The sequence below is a fragment of the Podarcis filfolensis genome (assembly GCF_964270895.1).
Source record: "Podarcis filfolensis genome assembly, chromosome: 5".
In the NCBI taxonomy this organism is placed as follows: domain Eukaryota; kingdom Metazoa; phylum Chordata; class Lepidosauria; order Squamata; family Lacertidae; genus Podarcis; species Podarcis filfolensis.
In genome coordinates this window covers 70,555,217-70,569,833 of record NC_139608.1, presented here as the reverse complement: position 1 = coordinate 70,569,833, position 14,617 = coordinate 70,555,217, and the positions used below count along the sequence as shown (strand labels likewise).

The following is a 14,617-nucleotide window of genomic DNA, read 5'->3' as shown; positions in this document are numbered from 1 at the left end:
GAGGGGTCTTTGACCCCCAAATATAATATCTGAGAGGACCAGGCCCCCTCCAAAGTTGATGGGCATTGCCATTCAAACTGTGTGTGTGTGTACCTCATCCTGTGATTCAATTATGCAGGGAAGGCTTACCTGGGCCCTCTCCATATTTTATTCAAGTTGGCCCCCCTGCTCTGGGCACATGCAGAGTGCAAATTCCTCAGCGAAGCAGGGGGCGTTTCCTTACCAAAACCCTACTCATTATAAAGTTTTGACTTTCGGCTACTTTAAAGCGTGGAAAGTGGGGTGGCGGTGGTGGCTGAAGCAGGTAATCGAGAAGTGCGGTGTGTGTGTGTGCCAGCCCAGTTTGATTCAGCCAAGTTGCCACATATCTCTCTGCAAATTCTTTTCACCGCTGAGATTTACTGCTCGGCCTCCGGCAGCAGCAACAGGACTCGGGCCAGAGGGAAACGGTGCTGAACTGTACGGAAACCTTTCAGCTTCACCCCCGAGGCCGCCCTCTCGCCTGCCACCTAGTGCGGCGGCGACAGCAGAGCCAACGCGGAGAAAGACGGCGATGACTCACCGAGGGGGGGAGTGTCCGTTTACCGCGCTTCACCTCAGGGGAGGCGGAGCAGCGGGAGCTGCTAGCCGGGGACAGTCGCACTCGCCGCCTGGGAGGGAATGGGCTGCCTCGGCCGCTGCCTCACGCAGCACTACGCCCGCTCGCCGGCCCTGCAGGCTTTGCGCCTCGTCCGCTCCCGGGCTTTGCCCTCCTCCCGCGCCACCAGCGACCGCTCGGCTTCCTCAGCCCCGGGCCTCCCCACGTTTCGCTCCCCCTGTTGGCGGGGCTGGGCCTGGCCAAGAGCCGCCTCCCGCAGCCAAGCGCCGCCTCGCTTCCTCGTCAGCAGCGCCGCCGGGGCGGGGCTCTTTCCTTTTACCCCGGCGTCGGCCTTGAGCAGCCGCTTGTGCCACCACCTCAGCGGAGAAGATTCCCAGGAAATGCCCGCAGCCCCCCGGCCAGACTACGAGAGCGAGGACGAGATGGAGCCCCGCACCCCGATGGACGCCGAGGCCGCCCTGGAGGGCAGCGGCAAGAAGCGCAAGGTATCCGGGGAGAGGGAGAACGGGAGAAGACGCCGGGCCGGCTGGGCCTCGTGGCCGCGAGTGGAGAGGCGAGCCGGGCCCGGGAGGAGGAGCCAAAGGCGGCTTCTCTTCCTCAGCCGCGGCCCTCGGCGGCCGCGTAGTCGAATTCTCGCTTCTCGGAAGCGCAAGAGCGCGTGGGGCGAGGCGCTGCCACGCGGCTGCCTTTAACAACGTGGGCCTCGCCAGTCTTGCTTCTCTCCTCCAACTCCCCTCCCCCCGGCCGAAATTATGATGTTTTTTTTAAACCAAGCACTCCTAATTTTATTTATTTATTTTTTAAAAGGGGAAGTGCTTCTTCGCGCAGCGCATAGTTTGTAACTGCGGGGCTCGCCCTCTCAGGAGGCAGTGAGGATGGCCGCCAACTTGGATGGCTTTCTGAGAGGATTATGCAACGGGAGGATAAAGCTATCCATGGCTACTGGGCACGGTGGCCAAGCTCGGCCTCCCCAGTTGGAGGCAGCGGCGTTTCTGAAGGCCGGTTGCTGGAAACCACGGGAGGAGAGAGCAGCCTTGTGCTCCTGCTCTGTTCCCTGGTTTCCCGCGGGTGTTTGCTTGGCCACTATGAGAGCAGGATGCTGGACTAGATGGGCCATTGGCCTGATCCAGCAGCCTCTTTATGCTCTTAGTTACTTGCGTGTAATTCGAAAGATGCATGGTTGAGCTGCATTGTAGTGTAAGCAGTACGTTATTATTATTGTTTATTAAGTTTGTTATTCACTTTATCTTGCCAAACAAGGAAACAAACAAACCCCCCACATAGATACATTAAAGCCAGGGTGAGGGTTACCTAATAGAAAATCCCATCTACTTCTAAAAGGCAACGGAAGTATGCCTCACTGAGGTCAGTGGGACTTTACATAAGGATGTAATTGCATACAAACACAATGAACTGCATAGCTTCAAATAATATAGGGGAAAATGTGTTTTTCCATGCGGGGGGTGTAGATATGTCTGTGCATTATTAATTTGAGGTTGTTTGTTTATTGTAGAAGGATAAAAAAGATAAATCTAAAAAGCATAAAATGAAAATTAAAGAAACACCAACAGAGGAGAATGAACTGTCTGATACAGAATTGGAACCACCCAAACCAAAGAAAAGTAAGAAAAAGAAAGAAGTTTTTGATGACATTGAAGTCATAATTGCGGAACACAATACAACATCCTCCGTCACTAATGGGGTTGGCAAGTCAAAAAAGCAGGGTAATGCTGAAGAATCAAATACGGAATGTGAGAGTGACCAAGATCAGGTGAGATGATACTTTCAGACCTACCTTTCATTTTGTATACTTAATTTCAATGGAATTTCAGTGTAGAAGTTGGGAAAGTTAAGTGTATTAACCCATGTACTGAGGCAAGGTGTAGTCATAATTCCTTTTCCAAGCACAATTCAAAGTGTTGATACTTAATTTTTGAATCCTTAACATGGTTTGGGACTTGGATACATGAAGGAATTCCTTTCTGTGTTTTCATGCCCGGGGCCTTAGGTTATCTGTTATCATTGTGCCATCACCTGAAATGTAGATTGCATTGAGAAAAAGTACCTCCTTGGTGTGACAGAACTTTATATAATCATTTTGTTACCAGATGAAGACTTTTTAAACTTCTCCCAGACTCTTTAGGTTCCAAGTTTCAACTGTTTCAATTACTTATATCAATTGCTGGTTTTAATTGTGATGTTTCATTTTTTGTTATTGTAAAGACTTTATGGTGGTGTTTTGTTGTGGGTCACCCTGGGACACAGCATTTATTTAATATATCGCCTGAAGAGAAGTATAGATGAAATAATAATAATTAAAAGTAGAATGTTTCCCAGTCTAGTCCACACATCTGTTTTCCAGCATTGGAAAGTTGTGTCCAAATATTCCATACATTGGAGATGCAAGGGCATTTTGTTAAACTTGGGACTTCCAAGTGCACAGACCCAAAGATTTGGATAAACAGGCTGAAGGTGTCCATTTTCTGAGTTCAGTTTGAGGATAAAGGGCCTTGTTCATGTAGATGCTATGGCAAAAAATACTCTAACGTAGGGGTGGCTAACTCCTAAATTGACTGAAATTACAGTAAAACACCACAGTAGGAAAAACAGTAACATCAAGATGAGTAGCACCAGACTCATTTAAAAAGAGCTCATCTGAAGTTTAAAAGGTTGACAATGAAAAGACATAAATGTTTGGGGAGCATCCCTAGCAAAAGTCCCACAATTGAGGTGATGCAGTCAAAATGTCTGTGGTTGCTTTAGAAGGTGGGGTACCCAGAAGAAGGTCTCTAACACAGAATGCTGCTGTCAGTCCATGTAAATACTGAGATAGATGGACCAGTGGTCTGTTTCACAATGATGTAGCTTCTGATGTTCATAACATACATCAAGTTTGGAGGCTACCAGACTTTGTATGAGGAACTTAAAATAATTTCCTTTATGAATTGTCACTGGTTCCCGTTCAAGTATGTAGTGCAGTCTCTGAGCCACATCATCAGTGTTTTGCCCTTGTTTAGCTGTTCTGTTGATAAATTATGTCTGTTGACAATGCACTTTCAATATAATAGGCTTGCTGTAAGTGTTTTGTACTGAGGTTTCTGTTCTTTTCTTGTTCATCTATACTACAAGTTTATGAGAGCCTTATGTACAGGATATCTTTGTATCTCTTGCCTTCCATTCCTTATTTCCCCCCAAGATGTTTGAATCTGTGAAAACATTTACCAGATATATTAAACATTTTTCCTTCCAGCACTTCTAGCACTTTTTGAAATATTTTGAATTGATTTTCTATAACTAATCTTTTGCATTAAAAAAATCCCAACAGGAATTGACTGAAGAGCAAAAGGAAGGAGACTTTGCCAACTTTAATCTCTCTAAAGCAACAATTGACCTTCTCAAAGGTATGTTCTTTAAATGTTTACAGTCTGAAGCAGAACACTCCTCTTCCCCCCCTCCCTGCCCATTTTCATCTTGCTCTCCCCAGGACTGGTTATTTCATTATGTCTTAGAATGGTGGCTGAGCAATAGTAGATGAGATTCCATGTAAGTACAGAATGATGCACATTGGAACAATAGTCAAAATTTACAAATACCCTGATGCATTCTAATTTGGCTGTGAACACCAAGGAGAGAGATCTCAGAATCATAGCTGAAAACAGCTTAGTATATAGTGACGATGAAAAAAAAACATATTTGATACTGATACTAGAAAATAAGATGGGAATGAAAATTTCAATATAATAACCAAACCATTTGTCTAAAATGCCAGTTCTAATAATTCTATGTGTTTTTCTTAAAAAAGAAGTTGACTTAATGCATACAAACCTTTCACACCTTTTTGTGGTGGCTATGCAGTGGTAAAGCCTCACAAAATCTAACGTAAATAAATGATATATATACAACTGTAATGTCATTTAATTATGGAAACCTTAACACACCTGATGAAAATGACAAATCAGACAGCTTCTAAACATTTTAGACCCATTTTTAGATCATAATGATTCTCTCCAAACTACAGCTCCACCTGAGAATTACCAAACTCTTCTAAATTAAGTGATTAGATTACAGTTTTGTAATATTTCTTGTATACTTCTCTGTGTGGTTCTTCCCCACCCTGATCATTCTTCTTTCTTTCTATCTTTAAGTATCTGAAAATACTTTAAAATTCTGTTTGGAATTCTTTACATGATTATTATTTTTTGTATGAGAATTTCTCAGTGTTAATTCTTGAGCATCCAGTGCAAGTTGACTGACTAGATTCAGTTAAGAAAAAAAGAGAAAATTTCTTTCACAACTCAAAATGCATGACATTCATTTCTTAAATTACTAATTTAGATAACTTTGAAGAGAGGTTAGACAAATTCATAGGTGGCCATCAGCTACAATAATTAAATGTAGCTTCCATTTTAAAGAGGCAATAAACCCCTGATTTCTAAATAATAAAGATAAACAAAGCAGTCATCACATTTGTGTATAGCAAAAGCATCTGGCTAGGTAACTGCTATTAGACAGAATGCTTGACTAGTAGTACCTTGATCTACATTGGAAATGTAATTAGCAACATATTCAATGAAGCTTCACATCTGTTTCCTCCAATATTTAATAAAAACACTTGAATTACTTTCATGCTATGAATTGAGTTCTTTTCGTATAAGCAATTGTCAGCTGTTGAATAATGATGATTTTACCTCTTTCTATATAAAAGCCTTAACTGTATTCTTCCACAGCCCGTGGAGTTACCTACCTGTTTCCAGTTCAAGTAAAGACTTACAAGCATATTTCTGATGGCAAAGATGTAATAGCCCAAGCTCGGACTGGAACCGGGAAAACCTTCTCTTTTGCCATTCCTTTAATTGAAAAACTTCAGGGAGATCCCCAGGAAAGAAAAAGAGGCCGCACACCAAAGGTGAGTGAAACTGACTTATGCTTCTTCCCCCTCCCCTGCTGCAGCCCCCACATGCCCCCAGATGTGCTCCACAAAGTTGGGAGACTCTCCAGAGCAGATTGGGCAGGTAGGAGGAGGAGATTTTCACCTATGCAGCTCTGAATATCTCCCACCATGTATATTAGTGTATGTTCAAGTAAAAATAAACTTGCAAAATTCTGAAGATTTAAATAAAAGGATATTTCGGCCCATACTTTTACAACACTGAAATAACACTAACTGCAACAAAATGTTTAGGTTTTGGTCCTCACTCCAACCAGAGAGTTGGCAATGCAAGTAGCCAGAGACTTCAAAGATGTCACAAGGAAACTCACTGTGGCTTGCTTCTATGGAGGAACAGCATACAATGGACAACGTAAGAAATCACAACAGGTTTTTTTTTGCAGTAGTAGCACTTTAAAAAAAAGAAAGAAAGAAGGTTATCTGTGTGATTGAGGAGAAAACACCATTAAAATGTGAAGAAATAGTGTTACCTTTAGATTAGGCTCTATTACTGCTTGTTACATAAATGTTAGCATTGGTGGTGTGTTATTAGGTGCTAAAGACACATTCACTCTATATCCCTGCTTTTAAAAAGTACTTTTTAAAAATCTGAAGTGGTACTTTCAAACAAAACAGAACACAACAGTCTGAAGTACAGTCAAACCTCGGCTCCCGAACGCCTCCGTTACCATACATTTCGGCTGCCAAACACCGAAAACCCGGAAGTAAGTGTTCTGGTTTTCGAACGTCTTTTGGAAGCTGAATGTCCGATGCCAATCAAAAGCTGTGCCTTGGTTTTTGAATGGTTTCAAGAGTCGAATGGGCTGCTGAAACTGATTACGTTCGACAACCGAGGTTTGACTGTACTTCACTGTTTCACTTTTCTTGTGCTCAGAGGGGTGTGGTGAAACTTGAAAGTTACCTATAGGAAATCAGTGTTGCTTAATAGCTAGGAAGGGATATCAGAAACTGAAGAAAATAATTACAGTTCCGTCCTGTGTATTTTTACTTGGGTGGAACTAACTTCCACTGTATTCAGTGCAGCTCATTCTCAGGTTAAGTAAGCATAGGATGGCAGACTTAGATTATATCTTAAAGCAAAGGGATTAATGGAAGCACTGACAAATGTCCAAATGTATATTAAAGTTACACATTTTGGAGAGTAGCATGCATGAAGGTTTGAGCGCTACCAAAGTAGTTCCTGCAAACTTTAGAACATTGTCGTAGATATGATCATGTGTCACAGGAAACCGTTTTTTAGAAATGTGCTGCAGAGCTGTTTCATCTTCACATGGCATTTCGTCACAATTCGTGAAACTAATTCTTCAGCAATTTAATACATAATCAACATTAACTTTCCTTCTCAGTTGATCTTATGCGTAATGGCATTGACATCCTGGTTGGGACTCCAGGTCGAATTAAAGACCATCTTCAAAATAACAAATTGGACCTTTCCAATCTAAAGCATGTTGTCCTGGATGAAGTTGACCAGATGTTGGACATGGGATTTGCGGAACAAGTAGAGGAAATTTTAGCATATGCTTATAAAAAAGGTAACTACTTCATCTGTTCACCTGTCATGTGAAGCCACAGAGCTCTTTTGTATCCGGATCTGTTTGCTCAGCAGACACTGTGCTGTCCACCTTAAGTCTCTCACCTGAATTGAAAGTACTGTGGAGGATTGGTCAATCTGTAGTGGAGGATTAAATTTGAAAGCAATTTAGTCTTACTCTCTTTCAGTGTCAGAGGACTTTAAATATAATTTGAGCCCAGTGCATAATATAGCATATAAATGAAAAAATGAGCTATATGTACATTGGGTTAAAATTATTATGATACTTTAGTTTTAGATTTACAAGTTATTTTTAAGCATTTTGAAATACCCAGTGTCACACATTGCTTCTAAAAGGGAATGATGCTCTAAAAAGGTTTGGTATGCGGTTGTGTTCCTAATGGCATTTCAATAATTTTTTTAATTGGAGCTTATTAAAACTAGAACAGGAAAATGCTCACAAGTAAAGCATGAGACACTGGATATACAAGACACGTGCATTCATTTGGGTTTCTATTTTATACTCTACATCTGCTTCTGTTGAATAGTAATACCTTGAGTGCACATGTTGAGAATTATCAGGAAGTAAGAATGCACAAATGTTAATGTAATTTCATCTCTTATTCTGAGTGGCGTTTTGCCTTTATTATGGATATGATGATTATAGATTTTCCTGTATTTTTAATGGTGGAAATTAGTTTAATTGCTTTAACTTTGTATGACACAATTTTTGTTTTGTGTTAAAGATTCTGAAGACAATCCACAGACGTTACTCTTTTCTGCAACTTGCCCACATTGGGTTTATGATGTAGCAAAGAAATACATGAAATCTAGATATGAGCAAATTGATCTTATTGGAAAGAAGACTCAAAAGACTGCAATGAATGTAGAAGTAAGTAATTTATTCCAGTGAAACAAGATTAAATTTGTGTGTACCAAGTGCAATTCTTTTCTTTAAAAAGCAAGCAAACCCACAGTAAAGATAATTGGGTTGGATCCAAAGTTGGTTATACTTCAGTCAAACTGAAATCAATTGCATTTAAGTCATAACTTATGGCCCACTCCTAGGCATGTCAACTTAGAAGCAAGTCATACTGAATTCACTGGGGCTTACTCCCAGGTAAACAGGGCTAAGATTCCAGCCTAACTTGTACCATTGATTTTAGTGGGATGAATGTTCAACTAATTTAGCCTTTAGTCATAGCTTATTTTATTGCTAACCAGCATTAATTTCATTTTCTGACAGCATTTGGCTATTGAATGTCATTGGTCCCAGAGAGCTGCAGTCATTGGAGACGTTATTCAAGTCTACAGTGGTAGTCATGGACGTACCATCATATTTTGTGAGACCAAAAAAGAAGCAACTGAACTGGCCCTGAATGCCTCAATAAAACAGGTGCAAAGACCCTCATTTCTGTAAAGGATTGCTACAAATTCAACTTAGCTTGAGCTGACTGTGGGAAAGGGTGTCTTGCTGAAGTGGATGCCATTTTGGCAGTCTCACAGTGCAAGTATCCTGTTTTCTGCATGAATATTCATGCAGCTATGGATATTTTGGACATCACACTTTTCATGTAAAGGGGAAAAAAATAGAAAATGGGTATGTCAGAATTCAGGGAAAATATTCTCTTGCCTCCAAGATCTGTCAAAGCTCATTTAAATTGCTTTTGGGGTGAGAAGGAAACTGATCCTTGTCATTTGTCACTTCTTCCAATAATCTCCCATTAACTCTGTTTTATGTACTTAGGATGCACAGTCTTTACATGGTGATATTCCACAAAAGCAGAGAGAAGTTACACTGAAAGGCTTTCGCAATGGATCATTTGGAGTTCTGGTTGCAACCAATGTAGCTGCCCGAGGATTAGATATCCCAGAGGTTGATCTGGTAATACAAAGTTCACCACCAAAGGTAAATTACTAGTTCCTAGTGGAAAGGAGAGAACCCCCTTTAATTGTATGTTCATGTTGCAGGCCAGAGGTAGCTTACTTAAAGTGACCCACAACAATGGATGCCACATGTAGTGTTTTGTGCAATCTGTCTTTCATTTTGCATAGCTAAGCGCTCTTGCATGTCAGTAAATGTGAATGTTTGGCTTCTCTGTAGCTTTTTCGTAAGATTAATATAAGCATTTCCCACGACTTTTCATTTGTGAAGGATGTAGAGTCCTATATTCATCGTTCTGGGCGCACAGGTCGAGCTGGCCGAACTGGGATGTGCATCTGTTTCTATCAGCGCAAGGAAGATTATCAGCTGAGACAAGTAGAACAAAAAGCGGTAATCATCACCTTCCAACTTTTTTGTGTCATTTATATGTTGGATATCTAAGCCACTGGCATGTATCTCTAAGGGTGGCTTTTCACTTGAATAATGTACATACTCTTAATCTTATCTTCAGGGGATTACATTTAAACGTGTGGGTGTTCCTACAGCAACAGACATTATTAAGGCTTCCAGTAAAGATGCTCTCAGGTACTTCATTCTTTGTTTATATTTTGAACTTAATGCAGTGTCCAGCGCATGTCACGAGTTTCCATTAACCATATCTGTCCAAGATCAGATCAGGATATTGAAGGCAGATTACAGATTCTGCTTCACAGCCTTCTATTTTAGCTCACAAGAACAGTAGCACTGTTGCACATTTTTGTTTCTTTGCAGCATGATAATCAGCACTTTTGTCAGCTGTGGAGAGTATGTATGTGGGTGTGTACTGATTTGATCTGAATTTGTCAGGAAAAACTAAGAAACAAATTACTGGAGGCATACGGGGAAGTTTGGGTAATAATCTAGGGGTTGCATCCAGCTTGTCTTCCCCCTCTGTGTTCTCCATGCTCCTCAAAAGGCTGACGCAGAGTTTTGGGGAGTGAGGGGACTCGCCTGAACAACATGGGGAGAGGAAAATGATTTATCTACCCACTTCTGTTGTAGTCCAGCATATACTGTTGAATGGAGCTCCCTAAACCTCTGGATAATCTTTTTGTAGAAGGCAAAGTGGGAAGAGGAGATTATGCAGGTCACCTTCTGTCAGCCATTAGATACAACCCTAGAATTCCAAAGCTGCAATCCTGTACATGTTCTGAAGTAAGCTCCAAAATAGTGGGGTTTGCTCTCCAGTAAGTGTATTCAGGATTGCAGCCTTGTTTAAGCTTCAGTATCTCTTGTGTTATAAAATGTACACTTCTCATTTCAGCAGTTGACATTACACTGACTAATCTTTTGCTCAGATCTTTGGATTCCGTTCCTCCATCTGCCATTGACCACTTCAGACCGGCAGCTGAACGGCTGATAGAGGAAAAGGGGGCAGTGGAAGCTCTGGCTGCCGCACTGGCTCATATTTCTGGAGCTACTGCCATTGAACAGCGTTCTTTGCTCAACTCGGATGCGGTAAATATGGCATGCAGTTGCATAACATTTATATAGTCTATATAATATCTATTTTAAGGATTATCCTAGTCAAACTTTCCTGATAGGACTCTCCATTATCTGGGTGAGAACACAGCGAAAGTGCCACACCCAAAAGGTCACACACCCCCTCCTGACATACTGAATGTACCAATACATTTTCTTTTTGACAAAGGACTAGCCAGTGTGGTATAATGGGTAGAGTGTTGGACTGGGACCTGGGAGGGTTCAAGTCCCCAGTCAGCCATACAGTTCACTCAGTGACCTTGGGTCAGTCACTGCCTTTCAGCCTAGCCTACCTCACAGGGTTGTTGTGGGGATTAAATGGGAGAGGACCACATACGCCACCTTGAACTTGGAGGAAAAGGTGGGATATAAATGCAACAAACTAAGTAAATGAATGAATAATATTTGAGCCATAGTTAAGTGATCGTGCATGGGCCCTGTAATTCCTTCTTTGGCAGGGAATCTTTTCCTCCCACCACCAAAGATAAAACACATACATTCATAGACATTGAATTTCGTGATGGCACCAATATTAACTACTGTTAAGGTTATCCAGGATTCCCTTTTAACTGGAATTTGAATGCTGCTTATATCTGCACTGGCCCTAATTGTATGACTGGCCTCCCAATGAGGATGTATTAAGGAAATTAAATATAGATTGGATTTATAAAAGCTAAACAGTCTATTTGGTAGTTTCACTGAATTATTGTGGAACCCTTTTTGTACCCTATGTTGTTTTTATTAATAATCAAATTCTTATACCTCACCCTTCATCTTTGGATCTTAGGGCGGTTCACAGCATAAAAATACAAGATAAAAACACAAAACACATAATAAAAACAAGAAACAAAACAGTAACCCCAACCCCCTCTCAAAAACACAATATATAGGATGTCAGTCAGCCAAAAGCCTGGTTGAATGGGAATGGAGCCTAAAGTTGTATAATGAAGGTGCCAGGGGAATCTCCTCGGGGAAAGCATTCCAGTATAAAGGCCCTGTCATGCATCACCTCCTACCAGACAGCCCCCGTTGACAACATTAGCAACAAGGCCTCGCCTGATTGTAAGGTCCAAATATGGTTGATACTGGGGAAGGTACTCTAATAGATACTTGGGCCCCAAGCCACCTGGGGCTTTATATAGGCTAGTACTCTACTAACACCTTGAATTTGGCCTGGTAGTTCACTGACAGCCAGTGTGGTGCTTTCAGGATTGGTAGCACATATTCTTGTCAGGCTGCCCCACTTACAACCTAGCAGCCATTAGTTGTAATGTAAAGACCTTTATCAAAAACTCTTAACAATTAACCGGTTATATCCCTCTGCTGTTACTGTAAATGTCAATTGCTGCTTGCTTTTTTAAAGGGTTTTGTGACCATGACTCTTCAGTGTTCAGTAGAAATGCACACCATTGGCTATGCTTGGCGAGGTCTGAAAGAACAGCTGGGTGAGGACATTGACAGCAAAGTGTCCCGAATGCGCTTTCTTAAGGGGAAGACGGTAAGAAATATTGACCTAGACATTTTGTAGGTATTTGCTAGTTGAGCATTTTATAGTATTTGTTTTTCCTCATCTGTTCTGATAACATGCAAAGCACAGGTTTTGCACTTGAAAACCAAAATGGTATTGGTGAAATAATATGAGGATGAATTTTATAATTAGAGTTAGTGTTGTTGTAGGATAGAACATAATACGTTGGAAATATGCAGAGTTGAATCATCACTTTTATGTGGCCGTGAGTAAGTCCTAGCTCTCTAACATTGTAAATAGAATATTAATTATGTACTCTAGAATTTAACTATGAATAAGGATTACAGAGCATGTTGTAACATTCATAAAATGTTTGGAAGTAAGGGTTATTTGATTTGCTTTATAAGTGACGGAATAAAATACAAGCACTTCTTTGTGTAGACGTCATATTTTTGCAGGAAATTTTTCAAGTACTGTACAGTTATTACTTCTGGTTAATGTTAATGGCTGACAAATCCTTTCATCCTTCTCCATTTGACTTGTGTTTAGTTATTAAAAAAACAGCCATCTGTGTTTTTCCTCGTCACACTATAGTAGGCTTTTCTGGTTCTTAAAGCTGGTCTGTAAAATACTTGGCCTTCGCCAGTACCTGAACTATTCACTTAGACGCTGCTCTATAATTTTTTTGTACAAATCAAATGCCGGCACTTTGTCAGGCACTTACTGTTGCATCTTAATATGTGAACTAATAAGGTTGCCTTCTTCAAAGTGTTGCAGATTTCTTTGTTTAATGCCTGACGATCAGTGTCTCTCTCTTGTATTCAGGGTGTGTGCTTTGATATTCCTGTGGCTGAACTAAATAAAGTACAGGTGAGAAATTGCTACTTAATGGATTTTGAAGTTTTTTCCACTTTATTATTAATACATAAATGAAGAAATATGACCTGCTATCATTATAAAAACATTAAATTGGAAATGTTGCATTTTAGGAAGGAAGAAATTGGTTTAAGAAATTTAATCAAGGGGTGAAATGGAACCTGATAGTTTCTACTCTTCTTTATCATTACATACTTCTCATCCGATATTCCATTCCATTCAGAGCAACACCATCACATGGTTAAAACATGCATTTTATCAGATTATGTCCAATAACTAGAGGCAGTGTAATTAACTTTTCAATGCCATTCATAACATCCCTGGCCACTGGTCTTGCTTGCTAGGGATGATGGGAGTTGTAGTTCAAAAGCAGCTGGAAACACAAGTTTGGGAAACTGATCTAAACACTAGTTAAAGTAAGAAACATGGCTTCTTTTTTTACAGAAATGCTCGCTTTTGGAAGTTTTGAAACTTTCCTTTAATCAACTTTTGTTGGTCATTGTATGGAAGAAACATAGGAGGAAATAACAGGTTACCTTGAGGTGTCAAGAGGCAATATAACAATACTTTTCTTAACTTACTTTGATGCCAGGGGGGTGGGAATCTTCCATGTAGCTGATAAAACTTCTATCCTTTTATTTTATGTGATGTTTGCAAATACTGGTTTGTAAATTCAGTGCCGATTGTAGAGATAACAAAAAAATTGTTTTTTATTAGCAAACATGGCAGGATACAAGACGCTGGCAACTTTCTGTGGCAACGGAATTGCCTGAGCTTGAAGAATCACGTGACAGCGGCCGAAGTGGTGGCTCAGATTTCAGGAATGGAAGGCGAGGTGGCGGCTCCAACAGGCATGACAGATTCAGAAACAGGGGCCAAAAAAGAAGCCATAGCCGGGCTTTTTGATCATTTGTTAATATGTCATACACAACTGGGACTAAATCACTTGTTTTATCAGAAGTAAAGTTGGTTACACTTTCCTATGTGCTTTTTATTGCTTTCTTAGATTTGTCTCATTCATACAATTCTGGCCGCATAACTCACTTGTTGGGATAGGGAAACGGGAGTGAATCGTTCTAGTTTTGAATGTTACTAGGTAATTTTGCAATAAGGACTTGGGTCCAGAGTTTGCTTAATTCCCCCTGAAAAAAATTGCTTTGGGGGGGGGGTTAGAGGTTATCCTCTGGAACAATATGTGGCTCTAGGGGACTGCACAGGGAGTGGGGAATTTGACAAATGTTGCCGCCTCCTCTCCCCTCCCCCATTCCACTAGCAGGATTTCACCACTCGATAAAAAAGCTGTGGACAGAAGGAGCCATTGTTGTTTGCAGAAGGCAAAGTCCGGCTCCAACCCAAGGGCTGCTATGCCATCCCTTTGTGCTAGTTAGTGTGAGTGGATGGTGGTGTAGGATCAGGAGCCAGCTGTACTAAATGCAGTGGTGCTCAACCCCAATCTTCTACATTTCTCTGAAGGCCATAATCATGATCACTTTGCTTGGCTGCTGACAGATGACACCACAACCCACAGCTTTCTGAGAGGTGTCAGGCCATTGTAGTAGCCTTGGAGGGAGGTGGCAGTGGGTGGTCCAGGCAAGCTTTGGAGAAAGTTACAACTAGCCAGGGCAGCTGCTCATAATCTGTCCTGCTCCGCTGCCCACTTTACCCACTCTGTTGTTTCAGCTTTGGTGGCAGAAGGCAAAGAGGTGGGAAGTGACAGGAGAGCAGTACGGTTGCCAGGGAGCTGTCCTATCATGAGTGTCCTTCCACAGCTCACCTGAGCTGTTGTCTTC

At 41.3% G+C, this 14,617-nt stretch overlaps 1 protein-coding gene across 1 annotated transcript; it reads left to right on the top strand.

Moving 5' to 3' along the window:
• Positions 1–570: 570 nt before the first annotated feature.
• Positions 571–13,807, top strand: LOC310762849 (nucleolar RNA helicase 2-like). Its single transcript, XM_083614470.1, has 15 exons — positions 571–1,083; positions 2,112–2,369; positions 3,924–3,999; positions 5,326–5,504; positions 5,781–5,898; positions 6,893–7,078; positions 7,824–7,969; positions 8,324–8,473; positions 8,825–8,986; positions 9,233–9,352; positions 9,474–9,547; positions 10,300–10,459; positions 11,847–11,981; positions 12,777–12,821; positions 13,545–13,807. Exons 1-15 carry the CDS (start codon positions 661–663, stop codon positions 13,731–13,733), a joined length of 2,421 nt encoding a protein of 806 aa, XP_083470596.1. The 5' UTR covers positions 571–660; the 3' UTR covers positions 13,734–13,807.
• The last annotated feature ends 810 nt before the right edge of the window (positions 13,808–14,617 follow it).